The following is a 13,962-nucleotide window of genomic DNA, read 5'->3' as shown; positions in this document are numbered from 1 at the left end:
TGATGATGATGGTGGTGGTGGTGGTGGTGGTGGTGATGGTGGTGGATATTTCGTCAAATCGTCCGCGATAGTCCTTATTAACATTTATGGAATTTTCTGTGTTCTTGTCGATATCGTGCTAGTATAAACCTGCTAAAAACCGTGAATCCAAACTTCAATGAAATGAAATGAAATGCCTCTGAGCAGCTTCCAACTCAGTTCATGCATAGTTGATTGTACAGCCAGAGCTGGTGTAGCTATAGACAGTTTACTTCTTTCATCTCCGACTAGAAAAACGACTCTGATTTTTCATACGAAATACTAACAAACAACAAACGCATGTTTACTGTTTAACAGTTCATACGAGGTTTGGGGAAGCCTATTTCTCTCCTATAGCATGGTTTGTGTTTTACGTTCGGTCCCACCGTTAGGTACTTCATCCCACTGCTGGTTTTTAATACGACACGAATTATGTCTGCGCTAAGATCCAAACCCCGAGCGTCAAGTGTTTTTTCATACCTTAGCACGCTACCCATTACGGCATCAGAAAGACTACCATGTATACATATATATATACATACATAGACACAAGAACATTTTAAAAAAATGGGTATTTTATTATGCTGAATATTAAAACCATTACTGAACGACATGACTACTAAAAACTAGCAGCTCGACCATAACAAAGACGTTTCGCAGGGTCATATGAATGCCTGGAACTAATTTGATGGCCTAGTTGTATCACTGAAGCATCCACTGATTTAGGAGAAGATGCTTCGCCTACAGTTCTATAGTTGAGTATATATATAGGGTTCTATAATGAGAATCGAATCAGTATATATGCATATACATATATATGCAACATGAGGGAAAGTTTAACAAGTCTATATTGCAACAGACAGACAGACAGACAGACAGACAGACCCGATGTACAGCTGAATTCGGTTTACTCCACACCTCTCACCGCCAGTCCTATTGACGTTTCTCTGATGTATATCAAACAACGCAAAATAGTCCTAGTTTCTTTTTTTGTGTTTATCACAGCTCTTGAGCTAATCTAATATGTTAGAGATAGAAGTGTGCGTTTGCTGCTGAGTAAAGGTTCGTTCGGCTGCAATGTACTGAATGAGAATAGTCGATTGTGTAGTTTTTACGATTGATACATGTATAAAACTTAATACAATTTGACAGCCGTATATCTATAGGAGTAAGATTCGTTCGTATGTTTAGCTTTATCTGGATAGAGACAGGCGTTTTTCTATTTTTCAACGTCTTAGAATTCTATTAGCGTTGCCAAACAACGGTTGGTTCCGTAATCGAAGCGGTAGATGCAGACTTAACATAGTTTTTTTCGTATATCGTAATGATCGAGCATGTTTAGTGTATAGCACTATGTCTCTGTAAACTGTTCAAGTGAATAAAATAGACATCGTTCTCTTTGAATATGAAACTGTAGGTGGCCGTTTAGGATAAACTGTAAAATGTTTTGCCTGACTTCATAAAGAAAATTGCCAATTTACATTTTTTGATCTCCTGACATTTCCAGCTAGACTAACGTAGCGAAACAGGTACCACGAATCCTAGTTTTTAGGTATCATCAAAGGTTTCTCGAGTGTCTCGCTTTACAGGTAAATATTTTTTCGAAGTCTGGTGTTGGAATCAGTATGGTGGAATATTATAATTATCCGTCGACATACATATTTGTTTTTCTATCATGAGACACCTCGATGAACGTTGGACGAAGCATCGGCCAACCGGTAAAATAGTCCTCTCTAAGATTCGATGACTATGTCCTTAATCAAACACGCAAATTTTAGATAAAAGAAAGAAAAACAAAAAAAAAAACCCTAAATCGCCCTGGAGATCATAGAAAGGCTAGCTCAATTCTAGGCAAACTTGAAAAACCATTATCTACACAAAGGAGCTCAGTTACAATACAAAATGTACCAGCCATTTTTCGTGTTCGAGTTAGCTGAATATCTTTGTCAGAGTAGCGTGTGCTAGAGCTTGAGCCTCGAGAAATTGTCCCTTACGTCCTCGATGACACCGATCTTTTCTACCTGGATAGCTAATTCGCCTAACTGCCCCAGAGTTTTTCATTTGACAAAAAAATTCATTCTATGCAAAGCCCTAACCCTCGCTATCTTTTTCACAAGTAGGTAGTATACCAACCTGCGGTACTGAAAGAAGGGCAGCAAATAACCAAGCAGAAATGATCACTCTTCGAATCAAAGCGATATTCGCGTCCCGCCGCAACGGATAGCGCACAATAAGCAGTTGATCTAATGCAAGAACTACTAGGATGAAAGTGGACAAATAGAGGGCAAACACTTGCATGTATTTGACGAATTTGCACATGGACTCGTCGGCGAGCCATTGTACCGTGTACGTCCAAGCGGCTTCGGCCACAATACAAAAAGAGGTCACTAGAAGGTCTGCAACAGCCATATGAGCTAGAATCATATACAAGGTTGAACTATGCGATAACATTCGACGTTGTCGCATATTAAAAATCGAGGCCAACGCCATTGCATTTGCGAGTAAGGACACCCCGCCGATTAGAGTTAAAACCGCGACACGAACTATAACCCATTGAGTCATTTGGGGAGCTTTCTCTAGATGAGCCTGTTCTTCGAGGATGATTGCCTTATTTCCGGCTGGCATCGTGCTTTCGTTGACTGTCGAGAAGCATACTGACCCTGAGCTTATTGGGGTACAGTCGGGTAACTGGTAGTTTTGTATAATCTCCAGCCTGGTCGGATGTATGTGCGATGAATCCATACGGTGGGCTCGAGTGACCGCAAATGTTTAACCTGATTAAACTTTTCCTACGGTGCCACTGTTTTTGATGAGGCGCTATTCAATATATTAGACGTATTCGACGCGTTGGTGTGTAGAGCTTAACTGATAGCCTGGTTATAGCGCACCGATTGGACGAGTCATTATATGGACGGCGCAGTGTAAGTTTACGAGAACTTATTTTTTACTTCGTCGAAGATGCCCTTGCGCACACAGACACTCGCACGATAGTGCATACCGTATCCTCGAAAAGAGTGATTTGACGATTACGCCTAGTGTCCTTGGAAGTACCACGCCAAAATATTGTATCCATGACATTTCTTGGTCTGCATTCTGGCCTAGATTGCGTCCTCTTACCGGCTAGTATTTTCCCGGTTCGAGCTTTCCTATCGCATATTGGAAGAGAGCTCAAGCTCCCTTTCCTTGAAGCGAGGGAAAGGACAGACTTTTTACAGGGAGAATTACAATGGCTTCGATCTACATGAGGTCTTTGCCACACTCAATCTGGGTGCTGGTTGCCATTTGTATACATCCTAATCACAGGGAATCGGTGACCATTCAGATATTACCGGATATAGCAATCTGTTTCGGATAATGGACTTCTCCATATATATTCTCGTATGTATATGACCACGTACCTGTAAGGGCTTCCGACCGCTTGCGTGGGTGCCTCGTTTTGCTGCGAGGGCAGACTTGTTCCGGTAATGGAAAAGTTAGTCATGCGATCAATATTACTACTGCAAACGTGTAGACAGATGTAGGGCTCTTCTTCGCCGAGAAATAGAAGAGGCCTAGTGTTTAATATCCTGTGGCCTACGTATGGGCTAAAATGTTAAAAACATTCCTTAAATGCTAAACCTTTGTCAGGAACGATTACAGTAAGAAAACAACAACGCATAGGAACATTGAGGTCTGCCTCCGGGTGCTACCGTAATTTACTTAATGATAGATTGGCTTGAGGGGCTGAAAGAGCATGAAAAGTTAACCTATTTCTGCATTAAATTCGTTCTCAGAATGAATCTTTACTATGTACTTATGACATGCAGGCGGCAACTGTTGTTTATAAAAAACTTGCCTACGTTTATACTGATACATACTTTTGAGAAATTATACGTTCGACTTCCTGTTATTCGTAGCCACAAGAAAACCCAACGACCTTCGATTCGAACCCAGCGATTTATAAAATATGCAGTAATTGCTGCACGTGCAATAAACTCGGTCTCAAAGATAACTCGTAAATTCAGTATATCGATAGTAGTATCTCACAATACGCCTTGGTGATAGAGATGAGGCCTGTCGCAGTCCTAATTAGACCCTAGCAAATTTTACGCAAATTCTAAGAGATCGAGATACACGATACTAAAAGCTAAACAACAGGGAATATTTCGTAGTCACCAAAGCTATGTCACTCTCCTCTAGGTAACGCCTTTTTTCAAGTTAAACGTCTCCCTTTATTGCAAGGATGTTTTATATGCCGTAAACTGGCAATTATCAATTAATACTTTACGCTTGATTGTTTGTACAGTAAATTCTGTTTATTAAAATAATAAAGAAAGCCAGTGCGTGGAGTTTCTATGGATAACTGGTATTCCAACGACCCGTTTTTTCGTGATCGGAGCTCGTCAAAGAAAGAAGTCAGCAGTATCCAAGCAGTGTAAGCTAGTTCTATTTCTTCTTAGAAAAGTTTCTAGTTACCCTGGCCAAGTACGATAAATGTAGATTACATTGTAACGAATCATAAAGACTAACTTGATTTTCCTTTGAATTTTTAAGGGCGGAATAATTTTTAGCGGGAATAAACATTTTTTTAAAGAAATATATTTCAGCCAACAAAATTTGCAATAAGCCTGAGGGTTCTGGCACTTATGACGCCCCCGGTCTCCTTAACCCAATAAAAAACGAGCTCCTCGTAAAGAAGGTATTAACCTGTTGTACTATCGGAAAAAATTTCCGATAACTATTTTTTTGTCATTAGCTATCTGCTCATTTCGATTTGGGGTCCAGCTAACTGGCAGATCCGAATATTGTACGGTAGATGTATCAATTGGGTCGACTGTGAAGAGCTTATCATTCAATCACGTACGTCTTTTTTTTCCTAATATTAAATGCTTCTTGGTGGGCAAAGGCGATTAGAAAAATAAAAATAGGCCCTGATATTGAATGGTATTTCTAACCAAAAAAATGTTCAATAAAACTGAAATATTTTAATTTATTAGATTGCTTATGGACTACACTCGTAATCACTGCCTAAAAACCTTTGAGACTTTCAGAGTAATAAAGCAAAAGACAGAAAGAAAAGACGGTCGAATGAGTATATTTGAATTTCTATGTATATTTTATGCTAACGAAATTAGAATTCTTGCACTATTTGAGAAATTTTAAGAAAACATATTCTAAATGAATCAGGATGGCTTGATCTGGCAATAGTTCCAACCAACGTTTAAAATAATATTGTTTATCGTATCGTAGGCTTTGCTAGAATAAAACTCGAGCCTAAAAGGCAGCCTACGGCCTCTGTGGAACCGTTTGACATTTTCAAAGTCTCTCAGACTTTCCAGCTTAGAACCTGAATTAGCAGTGTCATTCGGCAAGCTGTAACATTTTCTCGCTGGGTTTTCTATGGTAGATGACTCCCTCCTCGAGCTGGACCAGTCCCTTGTGGTAACTTTTCCTCGAGCTTTATGGGTTCGTTTTCGGGAAATATGAAAAATTGAAAGTTCAGGGTACATACGAATACGAGCTAAGACATCGAAGGTAGAACTATGTTTACGTTGTGTGGCGTAGTGAATTAGCCTGTCAATCGTTTGGAATATCTGTGTTCGCAGTTTTTTAACGTTAAACAGGACATAAAGATTTGCAGTAATCGAAGTTATTGACAAAGCGAAACATCAAACTCACGATTTTTAAGAATCACGCCAATATAACTAGAAGCCTATGTTTACCCTCTAAACTTATTAAATCTTGCCCTAGCTAGAGCTTCAAATGTCTAGATATTTCTCTTGGCATGTTTTGTTTTTTTGAGATTTAAGTAGAACAAAGCTAGCACATATGAAAATGCTCCATAGCATCCGTTTAGAAGAAACCATATTCACCAAAATTGTGTCCATCAAATTATTCAGTTCCCGTAGTCCTGTTGAAAATAGATTACTAGAAAAAAATAAGCGGATAAGTGTATTACTTCAATGATAATTAAATCCTATAATTATCGCAATTACTTGCTTATTGTGAAGGGAGGCAAACAAGTTAAAAGCCCAATGTCCACTACCACTGAGACGTTACTGTTTTTCCTTATCGAAAAAAGCTTAATCAGTTTAAAATCCACTGACTTGGCATATGTGAAGCGGGGCCCAGGTAAAGGCTGAACTGCCACACAAGCGTACATCTAGTATGAAAATTTTGCCTTTGTAATTGGGGCTTAGTGTTGAGAGGGCCAACGAGACGACTATCAAGAAAAAGCCTTACTAGACCGATCTGAGCTGGACGTTCCACTCTGGCCAGGGTACCGTATATAAAGATTGTGAGTATGGGTTTTCCGTCAGCATTTTCGCTATATCATAGATCGTATCAACGTCGTTAATCAATAACTTCCCCAGAAGAACATACGCGAGGGGTCATTATATATAACCTGACAAGGAGTTTGGCACAGTGCAAATATGTGTGCAACTCTACAAAACATATGGCTATTCAACAACATAACTGTAGAAGAGAACTGGCTTATATTCGATCAGTTTGGCAACCTTACGCGGCCACCATCGGGCAATATGTTGCATATCGTCTTTTGTTAACCAGAGACGACATCGTACTTTTTGTGCGTTGGCAGGAATTAAAAGTATACAGAAATCGATCGTGGCATACATAGGATCAGCAGACTAGTTTAGCCAACTCGCAAGCCTTTCTAGGACTAGAGCCTATATGAACGTTTTTTCCCATTTTGTGAGACAGCAGAGATGCAAGGTGAAAAGATGGCGTCCTTTTTTTTTTAGTGTCCCGAGGCGAAGTTTGTTTCAATTCCGCCATTGGTAATGCCGGGCAGCACTAGACCGCCCTATTCACAGGGTCTGACAATAGCATAAGGCCTCTTTGTAGATTTTACATTCTCACTATGGGTAGATATATTAGGCTTATGAGATTTTTGCGGCTGCAGTAATACATCGCTACCATATGACTCTACGACCCCACTTAATGCTTATTATATTTCACAGTGAAGCTTTCTATACCTGCTTATGCCTAATTATCAGCATTTGGTCCGCAGGTAAAAATATATTTGAAAAAAAATTGAACAGTTGAGCGTGTCCTTAATATTAATGCGGTAAGCCAGAGTGTATCAAGCTGGGTCAAAATAGCGGGCTTTGAAACCTAATGTTCTATCATAGTGTTTAAAACGAGTTTCGGTAAATGTTATGGGCTTCGTGTAAGATGAACTATATATGTATATATAAGACGCTTTAAGGTTTTCTCATCGGCTTAAAAGGATGGAGTAACTTTCGCTGGCTACAACAAATCGCTTGCTCTGCATTTTCAACGGCAAAAAACGTGTTGAATACAGCACTGAAGTGCAAAAATTTTTTGCCAAAATACAGATGTCCAGCTCTGATTTGAGAGAAAAACTGCAGCTGGACCTTATAGAGTTGATAAGAATATTTACGATAAATCTGTTGATGCGTGTACTTAGCGACACGTCGTAATCAATGGGATCACAAAGGCTATGTAATAACGTAACTCGTTGAAAATGTTTGGTGAACCAATTGTCCCAATCACTGAACTACCTACCCTCGTACCACCTGGAGACAACTCGATCGTTCCCCGTTTTACATGATCTGGTGCTTGGAAATATTTATGCAAGGATGTTTCTACTTCGTTAAGTTATGGCTTTGGCCCGCAAGTACTACTCTCAGTCAGCATTTACGCCCTATGAGAAACCGTTAGGCCGGCTCTCGTTGCTCCTGCTGGCCTGCCTAATGATAATCGATCGAAGACTGTAAATCCAGAGCATTAGTTTTTAAAAGCTTGACTCACAGAGAGCAAAGATTACGCAAAATAAGGGATTACATAATATCTAGTAGGCGACAGATCACAGTCGCACTGTTTCATCCTATGGCTCGAAAACAAGTTATTCTCTATCCTATGTTTAGAGATTGTCAATCGGCTTTTTGGTTAGAGTTATAATCGCATTGAGAAGGCCTCCTATACGCAAACTTGAGCCTTGCCTTAGGGCGGAACTAAGTGAATCATTGCAACTTAGAGCTATTATCAATCATCATCATCATCATCATCATCATCATTTCTTCAAGATGTGCCCGGGCGCTCCAGAACGGCTTTTATTTGTCGTGAATATGTTATTTTTATCATACGATTCCCTCGTCAGGCCTAGTCTGCTGCCAAGATGAACGTCACTGCTTAGTTGACATCTAAATGTCACGCCTATCTTCGAATAAAGTAAACGTTTAAGATAAACCAGCCGTTAGCTACAAACATTAAAAGTGGGAAAATCCAGTTAACAACTACACAGCTGGTCTCGCTTCTAGACGAAATTTTAAACTTACAAAAGCTACAAGATCAGTGATGAGGGGCGCGGCACATGCATACACGTGTGCTGTAACGTAAATGACAAAAAAGTCAACTGGTATTTTTCGGGATTTCATAACTATAGTTTGCATTTGTGTGTCTGTAGGCAGTCCTCTTCTCAAAACTAACCTAAGTATCACCTATATCCAGCTTGAGCTCGACAATCAGCACATCAGAGAGCCCCTGTGGCACTCTACAGTCGTCATAAGTCCGTGAGATGACACCCACTTATGCTAAACAAAACTCAAATCACCAAATAGGTTGTGTGCTTTTGCATTTAATAAAGGGGGAGCCACAGAGTCTATATCTGGGCCCCAAAAGAATCTAGTGTAGTTGGCTGCAGGCGTCATGTTTTCGCATACGTCAGCCGTCGCTTCTAGTGGCTCGTTCGCACGCATAACTTCAAAATCTCCAAAGTAGAATGCGTTTATCCTACGACAGTCATTCAGTATTTATCTGCATTGTACTTCCGTGTAGAGGGATCGCGCTCAAATCACCTACAGCTTGTCTCCGTTTCTTAGAATAATCCACAGTAGCCTAGAAAAGAAAGGGGTTCACCCGATTATTTACAATGTCGTTCGCGTGAGATAGGTAATAGTGGACTGCGGTTTTGAGAAGTCGACCAAGATACATTGCGGCTAATATCCTCGGTTGACGGCTTGTAATGAATTTATACATAGTGCGTAATAAAATCTACAACTTACATTATCAGGCTCTACGCTATTCCGGTGCCTGTTTTAAGTGAATGAAGCCAATGCGGCCAATAAAAGAAACAAAGTGTACAATCTAACCCTATATTAAATATTCGTTAGGATATATATTTCTATGTTATTATTGGGTTATGAGCTTGCGCCGTTTCTTGACCAATTTTACATTGGATTTTATATCAGAAAAAGTACACCTACTCGTTTCAAAAACCCAATACAGGATTTCACATTTCTTTAGAAAACATCCATAAATCCAGTAGGATCAAGTGCCATCTGCTCGAGCTGTAGCTTAAGCTCTGCATATTGCATATGTCTTTGAGATCAGTCCTTAGCCTTGATGCGTTTTACTATCTCTTTGAAAAAACAGCCCTCCTGTCTCGACTCGGGTAGCTGACTCTGTGCATCCGAACTCAGTGATTTTATTGGGTTGATCCCGATGTATAAAATGTCTCAAATAATGTAAATGTAACCCTCCCTGTTTATTCGGGTTGGGCGTTTTTTCAAAAAGTATTTCTGCTTTTCAAAAAAAAAATCATTATAATTACACACAAAAGAAACACTATAGTACGACACGAGGCATGCGCTGCTTAAATTTTGAGAATTTGATTAGATATCTCGAGTTTTACGTCTGCTGGTGCCATTAAAAATAGGTCTAAGTGTAGCGGGCCTCGGGGCTGCCATGGGATGTTTACGATTGGCTTTTAACCTAACCACCAATCATATGTTTCTGGGTTAGAATATCACCACATGCAGCGTTATGGGACAGCACCTCAATGTCCAGTGCTCAGATAGCCAGGGTTCTGCATGTGAATTTCATACGAAATCATCACTTCATTAAAGATATGGCAATGGTAGATACATAATGGTACACAAACAAACATTATTACTTCTACTACTATGTTCTTCTGGTAAAAAGAACATAGGCATACGCAGTCTAAACTATAATTTTCGCACACTTTACCTGTACAGAAACAAACCTCTGTCCGCCACACGGAATATACCCAAACAACAAAATTAACGTTAATATCATAGGTATCCAGAGAAAATACCTGATAATTTTGGGACAGAGCCGCAGTCCGTAGATAATCTCATTTACAGGCCGTTGTCGTCGAGCTACAGCTGCGGCTCACTAGACAAAGGTTGCTTAATGATGCCAAGCGCTGACAGCAAGGGCCAAATATGCTAACAGGCGGGGCTAATTAGAGGGGCATCTTGCATACAACACCGTTATTATTCGCCCTGTGACTGGGCTACAGCTGCATCATTCATCGAACCTCCAATCCGTTTCTGGTCTACATAGGTTGTAACCTATTGTTAAACTGTTGTTAACGGTCTGTCGTTAATAGCTTGCGACGACGATACAATCGATGTCTGGCCTAACATAAATAGGCATCGCATTTTTGTATGCGGCCGTTAGGATGCCGATAACCGATTCTGGTAATGAACGACTAAACACAATCAGTAATGCATACGTACAATAGAAAAACCTGCACCCGTTAGGTAATCTTAAATATTGTAGGTAAGGCTGCAACTAAAGTGTCGTGATCAATGCTAAGGAGCATTATGGGTTAAGAGCGCTATCGTGGCTAGCATGTTAAACGGCAGTAGAGCTAAAAGTCGCTGGTTTAAGTCTCGAGGTGGGACACACTTAACGATACGGTACACTTCTGTAAAACATAAGTTTTTCACGATACAGTACAAAGCGTATTGCTAGATACACAAAGAAAAAGAAGACAGCAGATGATTTGGTGCGTTTGTAAATACTGCTAGAATGGATTTTCGCTCGCTTTCTCGCGGAGTGCTTTTCTCTAATGCAGGAGTCTCCAATGCAAGGTTACTTTTTAACTTTTTGCTTTGCGTATTTTTTGTGTATTTTCTAGAAAAAAAAAACCTATTAATTCCTGAAGAGCCTGAGAGAGAGATATATATGTGTATATATATATGTCTTATAGTAAAGGCATACAGAGATGAACGTCTCTCGTACAATATAGAGAATCGTGCAAAGTAAATTTTTCCGTTATTCCCATACGTATGAGGGGCGAATTGCGGTAGTGATTTAGAATGCGCCTTATCTTACTAAAAGATGCTCCGATGAAGCTAGTAAAAATGCTCTTGGGAAGCAGACCAAGATTAGCTCAACCAGTGTAACCTCCATCAATCAATCTGCACTAAGCACTTTGTATGTTGACTACCATCGTCAACGCGCTATTGCAGATAAATAAAACGCTAGTGAAAACCTTTATCTTTCTATATGTTATTTACCATAACAGACGGAAAGATACTGATCATACGATACAATGAAGCACGCGTTATACTCTCATTTTGAATGTTAGTAAACCCAACATTCTTCACAGCTCTTCAATAACAATATCAAACATTCTCTAATACTGTAGATCGAGGCCCAACTACTCATAAATGCTCTTAGGTATATAAGAAAACGCATTGCACACACAGCGGAACATATTTATAGTATAAACTATACGCTACGATTGTATTACGTCCTTGGACCATATTCATGTTAATACCGGTACGTAAGTTTTACGCCCGAAAGGAAACCTCCAAAAAATTATCCTATGCTGTGTTATTAACTGGACAAGATATTACCTCGTATAATAATACTAGCTTCGTTCTTTTTTTACCATTGTATTTGGAAAGGTATCGCTCACGTCGGTCCTCGCATCTCGTAACTATACCAGTTCATACCATAGTAGTAGCCCCTGCGTGCTGGTTGGTATCCCACTGCTGGGTATAGGTGCTTTCGTCCATTAGCCATAGTGAAGAGCATTACCGCAGCGAAATCGGTAAAGCGGTTGATGAAGTGACCGGGACGTCAAAAACGAGAACCGACAGGATGGCCACCATCATCAGTAGCGTCGTTCAACGTTTTGAGCGGATAAACGCTCATCACCTATAGAGCCACTTACGATCTTCAGGTTCAAGTAAGGGGTCACAGTTTTATTGCCATTATTGTATTGCTACGTCCATTGTTCCGAGGATGTTGTTGATTGAAACGAGAACATGTGGCGAGGAGAAAAAACTTGGAAAAAACAGGAAGTTCTCATTGTAGATATATTCGTACTACTTTTTCTGTTTAGCAGTTTTTCTCATTTTCGAGGTGTACAGCCTGTTTGGCCACAAAAAAGGATCTGTTATAGATTATGACGACACAAGACCATCATCATCATCATGGGTGATGCCTATGGCTTGCTGGTACGACGACAACCACAACAATAACAATGAGGGTGGTAATTATTTGGTACTGGGTTTCTATCTATTGCTGTATGGACAGCTAATTACGGGATGCTGCGTTGCATTATTGACAGTGTGTGTATTTGTTGTTTCTTGCTATCGTAGCAGTTGTTATTGTTGATGGGGCGTCTAACGCTGGAGTCGACGACGCTCCATGATGCCGGCGAGTCATGGGCGACGATTTTGATGACGGCATAATACGCACGGATACTATTTACCGGCGTGGTAACATAACAAAACATGTCATGAAACGAGAAGCGAGGATATTGTGGCTAGTTCATAGTCTGTACCTCCATTGTCAGCGTATTAATCACATATGGCCACTTATCCAGGTATACGACACTGCATGGCAGAAAGAAGGCAGATACGCTGAATACGAAGCGAAATACGTACGAGGACCCCAAAAAAGATACAACTAAATCGCGTCCAGTCGACATTATTGTTACATCTAAATATATACTGTACAAGTAAAAACGACAAAACTGTAACTTATTTATATGCAAACACACGTGAAACAATTGCTTTCCTTCTATGTGCTCGGAAGCCATTCAGCACAGGTTGCATTGAAAATTATCGCAACTAACGTAAGTAAAGTTCCGATAGAATAAGCTTTAGGACGATGAAACCAGGATAACGGCCCGTAGCTGCGAATGAATCAGGCGAGACTTCGTTCGCAATACAGGGGTCGCTTTTTCTTTATTTCGAATGTATTTTTAGGCCGTTTACCAGTCTTTATATCAACATTCCTATATCGTAATTTATTATAAAACACAAACGATCATACAGGTGTACCCGATGATCCATGGCCAATATGTAGCAGCGATATCGCCGTCGAACGAAGTGCCTATTTAAGAAGCTTTTTTCCTCGACCTCCAAGATCACTAGAAATACATAGCGTGTTTTTTTTTTTATAGGCCTATCCAATTTACAGCTAATTCTAACTGGTACGGATCAACTAGACTTCTGGACTAGAAAAGGACCCTTTTTAGCAAACGCAGTTTCTTTTTGGACTCTTTGTACAACCGTTAGAACAGAACATGTCGCTTTTGTAATTATAAAAAAGTACTGTATTTTGTATTACTGGATAGGCAAATTTGCAGGTTCGACATTTTTGCCTGACAGCCTTTTGCTGAAGTTCTGTTTGATTATTGCGAGTATGAACATCTGCCGAGCTTTGCTAGGGTACCTTTGTTTGTTTGTTTCCATGAATATCCTGCTTGCGTAGTTCCGAATGATGGAACTAACGCATAGAAGAACAATTATTTTGTAAGAACACTGGGATTACCGTTATCCCCTGTGTTTGTATTTCATTGAGTCTTACTATTATTGTATGACGATTCCAAAAGGCAGACGCCAGCTTCGTTCTGCAATACTATAGCAATGTTTTTATGTGCATTGATAACAGATTATTTTATTGTTGACATGAAGAGGCTATTTATTGCCTTTTGATGCTCGTGGATCCCAAACCTTGACCATCAAGCTGTCGTGCATATGGCTACCGCGAATGTCTATGAATTTTCATATAATTTCTATCAGCAGTTCTTATGGATACACGGGCTAATATCTTCCTATATATAGTTGTAAATCTATAAAGCCGGGATACGAGTTACAGGACAAACAATTTAAATCTACACTGACTGCAATGAGATGTTTATACTTCTAG

General features: G+C 39.9%; 1 protein-coding gene and 2 long non-coding RNA genes across 4 annotated transcripts in view; 1 reads left to right on the top strand and 2 right to left on the bottom strand.

The window, feature by feature from the left end:
* Nucleotides 1-2,994, bottom strand: part of LOC111261383 (gonadotropin-releasing hormone receptor) — a 19,144-nt gene extending 16,150 nt beyond the window's left edge. The window contains exon 1 of the mRNA XM_022834840.2: nucleotides 2,152-2,994. Coding sequence (XP_022690575.1) covers nucleotides 2,152-2,760 — 609 coding nt within the window. The 5' untranslated portion in view covers nucleotides 2,761-2,994. The remainder of the gene's footprint in view (nucleotides 1-2,151) is intronic.
* LOC111261385 (uncharacterized) overlaps nucleotides 1-13,962 on the top strand; it is a 29,653-nt gene that overhangs the window by 5,662 nt on the left and 10,029 nt on the right. The window contains exons 3-4 of one of the 2 annotated variants that reach the window (XR_015311433.1): nucleotides 11,706-11,989; nucleotides 12,405-12,781. This is a non-coding gene — a long non-coding RNA (uncharacterized LOC111261385). Of the gene's footprint in view, nucleotides 1-11,705; nucleotides 11,990-12,404; nucleotides 12,782-13,962 lie in introns of those variants that run through there. The other variant, XR_002680937.2, reaches the window with a different exon arrangement.
* Nucleotides 8,601-10,472, bottom strand: LOC111261391 (uncharacterized). Its single transcript, XR_002680946.2, has 2 exons — nucleotides 10,100-10,472; nucleotides 8,601-8,880 (listed from the first exon to the last, which is right to left on the bottom strand). It is a non-coding gene; the product is annotated as an uncharacterized LOC111261391 (long non-coding RNA).

The sequence above is a fragment of the Varroa jacobsoni genome, unplaced genomic scaffold (genome assembly GCF_002532875.2).
Source record: "Varroa jacobsoni isolate VJ856 unplaced genomic scaffold, vjacob_1.0 scaffold_61, whole genome shotgun sequence".
NCBI classification, from domain to species: Eukaryota; Metazoa; Arthropoda; class Arachnida; order Mesostigmata; family Varroidae; genus Varroa; species Varroa jacobsoni.
The sequence above is the reverse complement of the archived record's forward strand: the minus strand, read 5'-3'. Positions and strand labels throughout refer to the sequence as shown.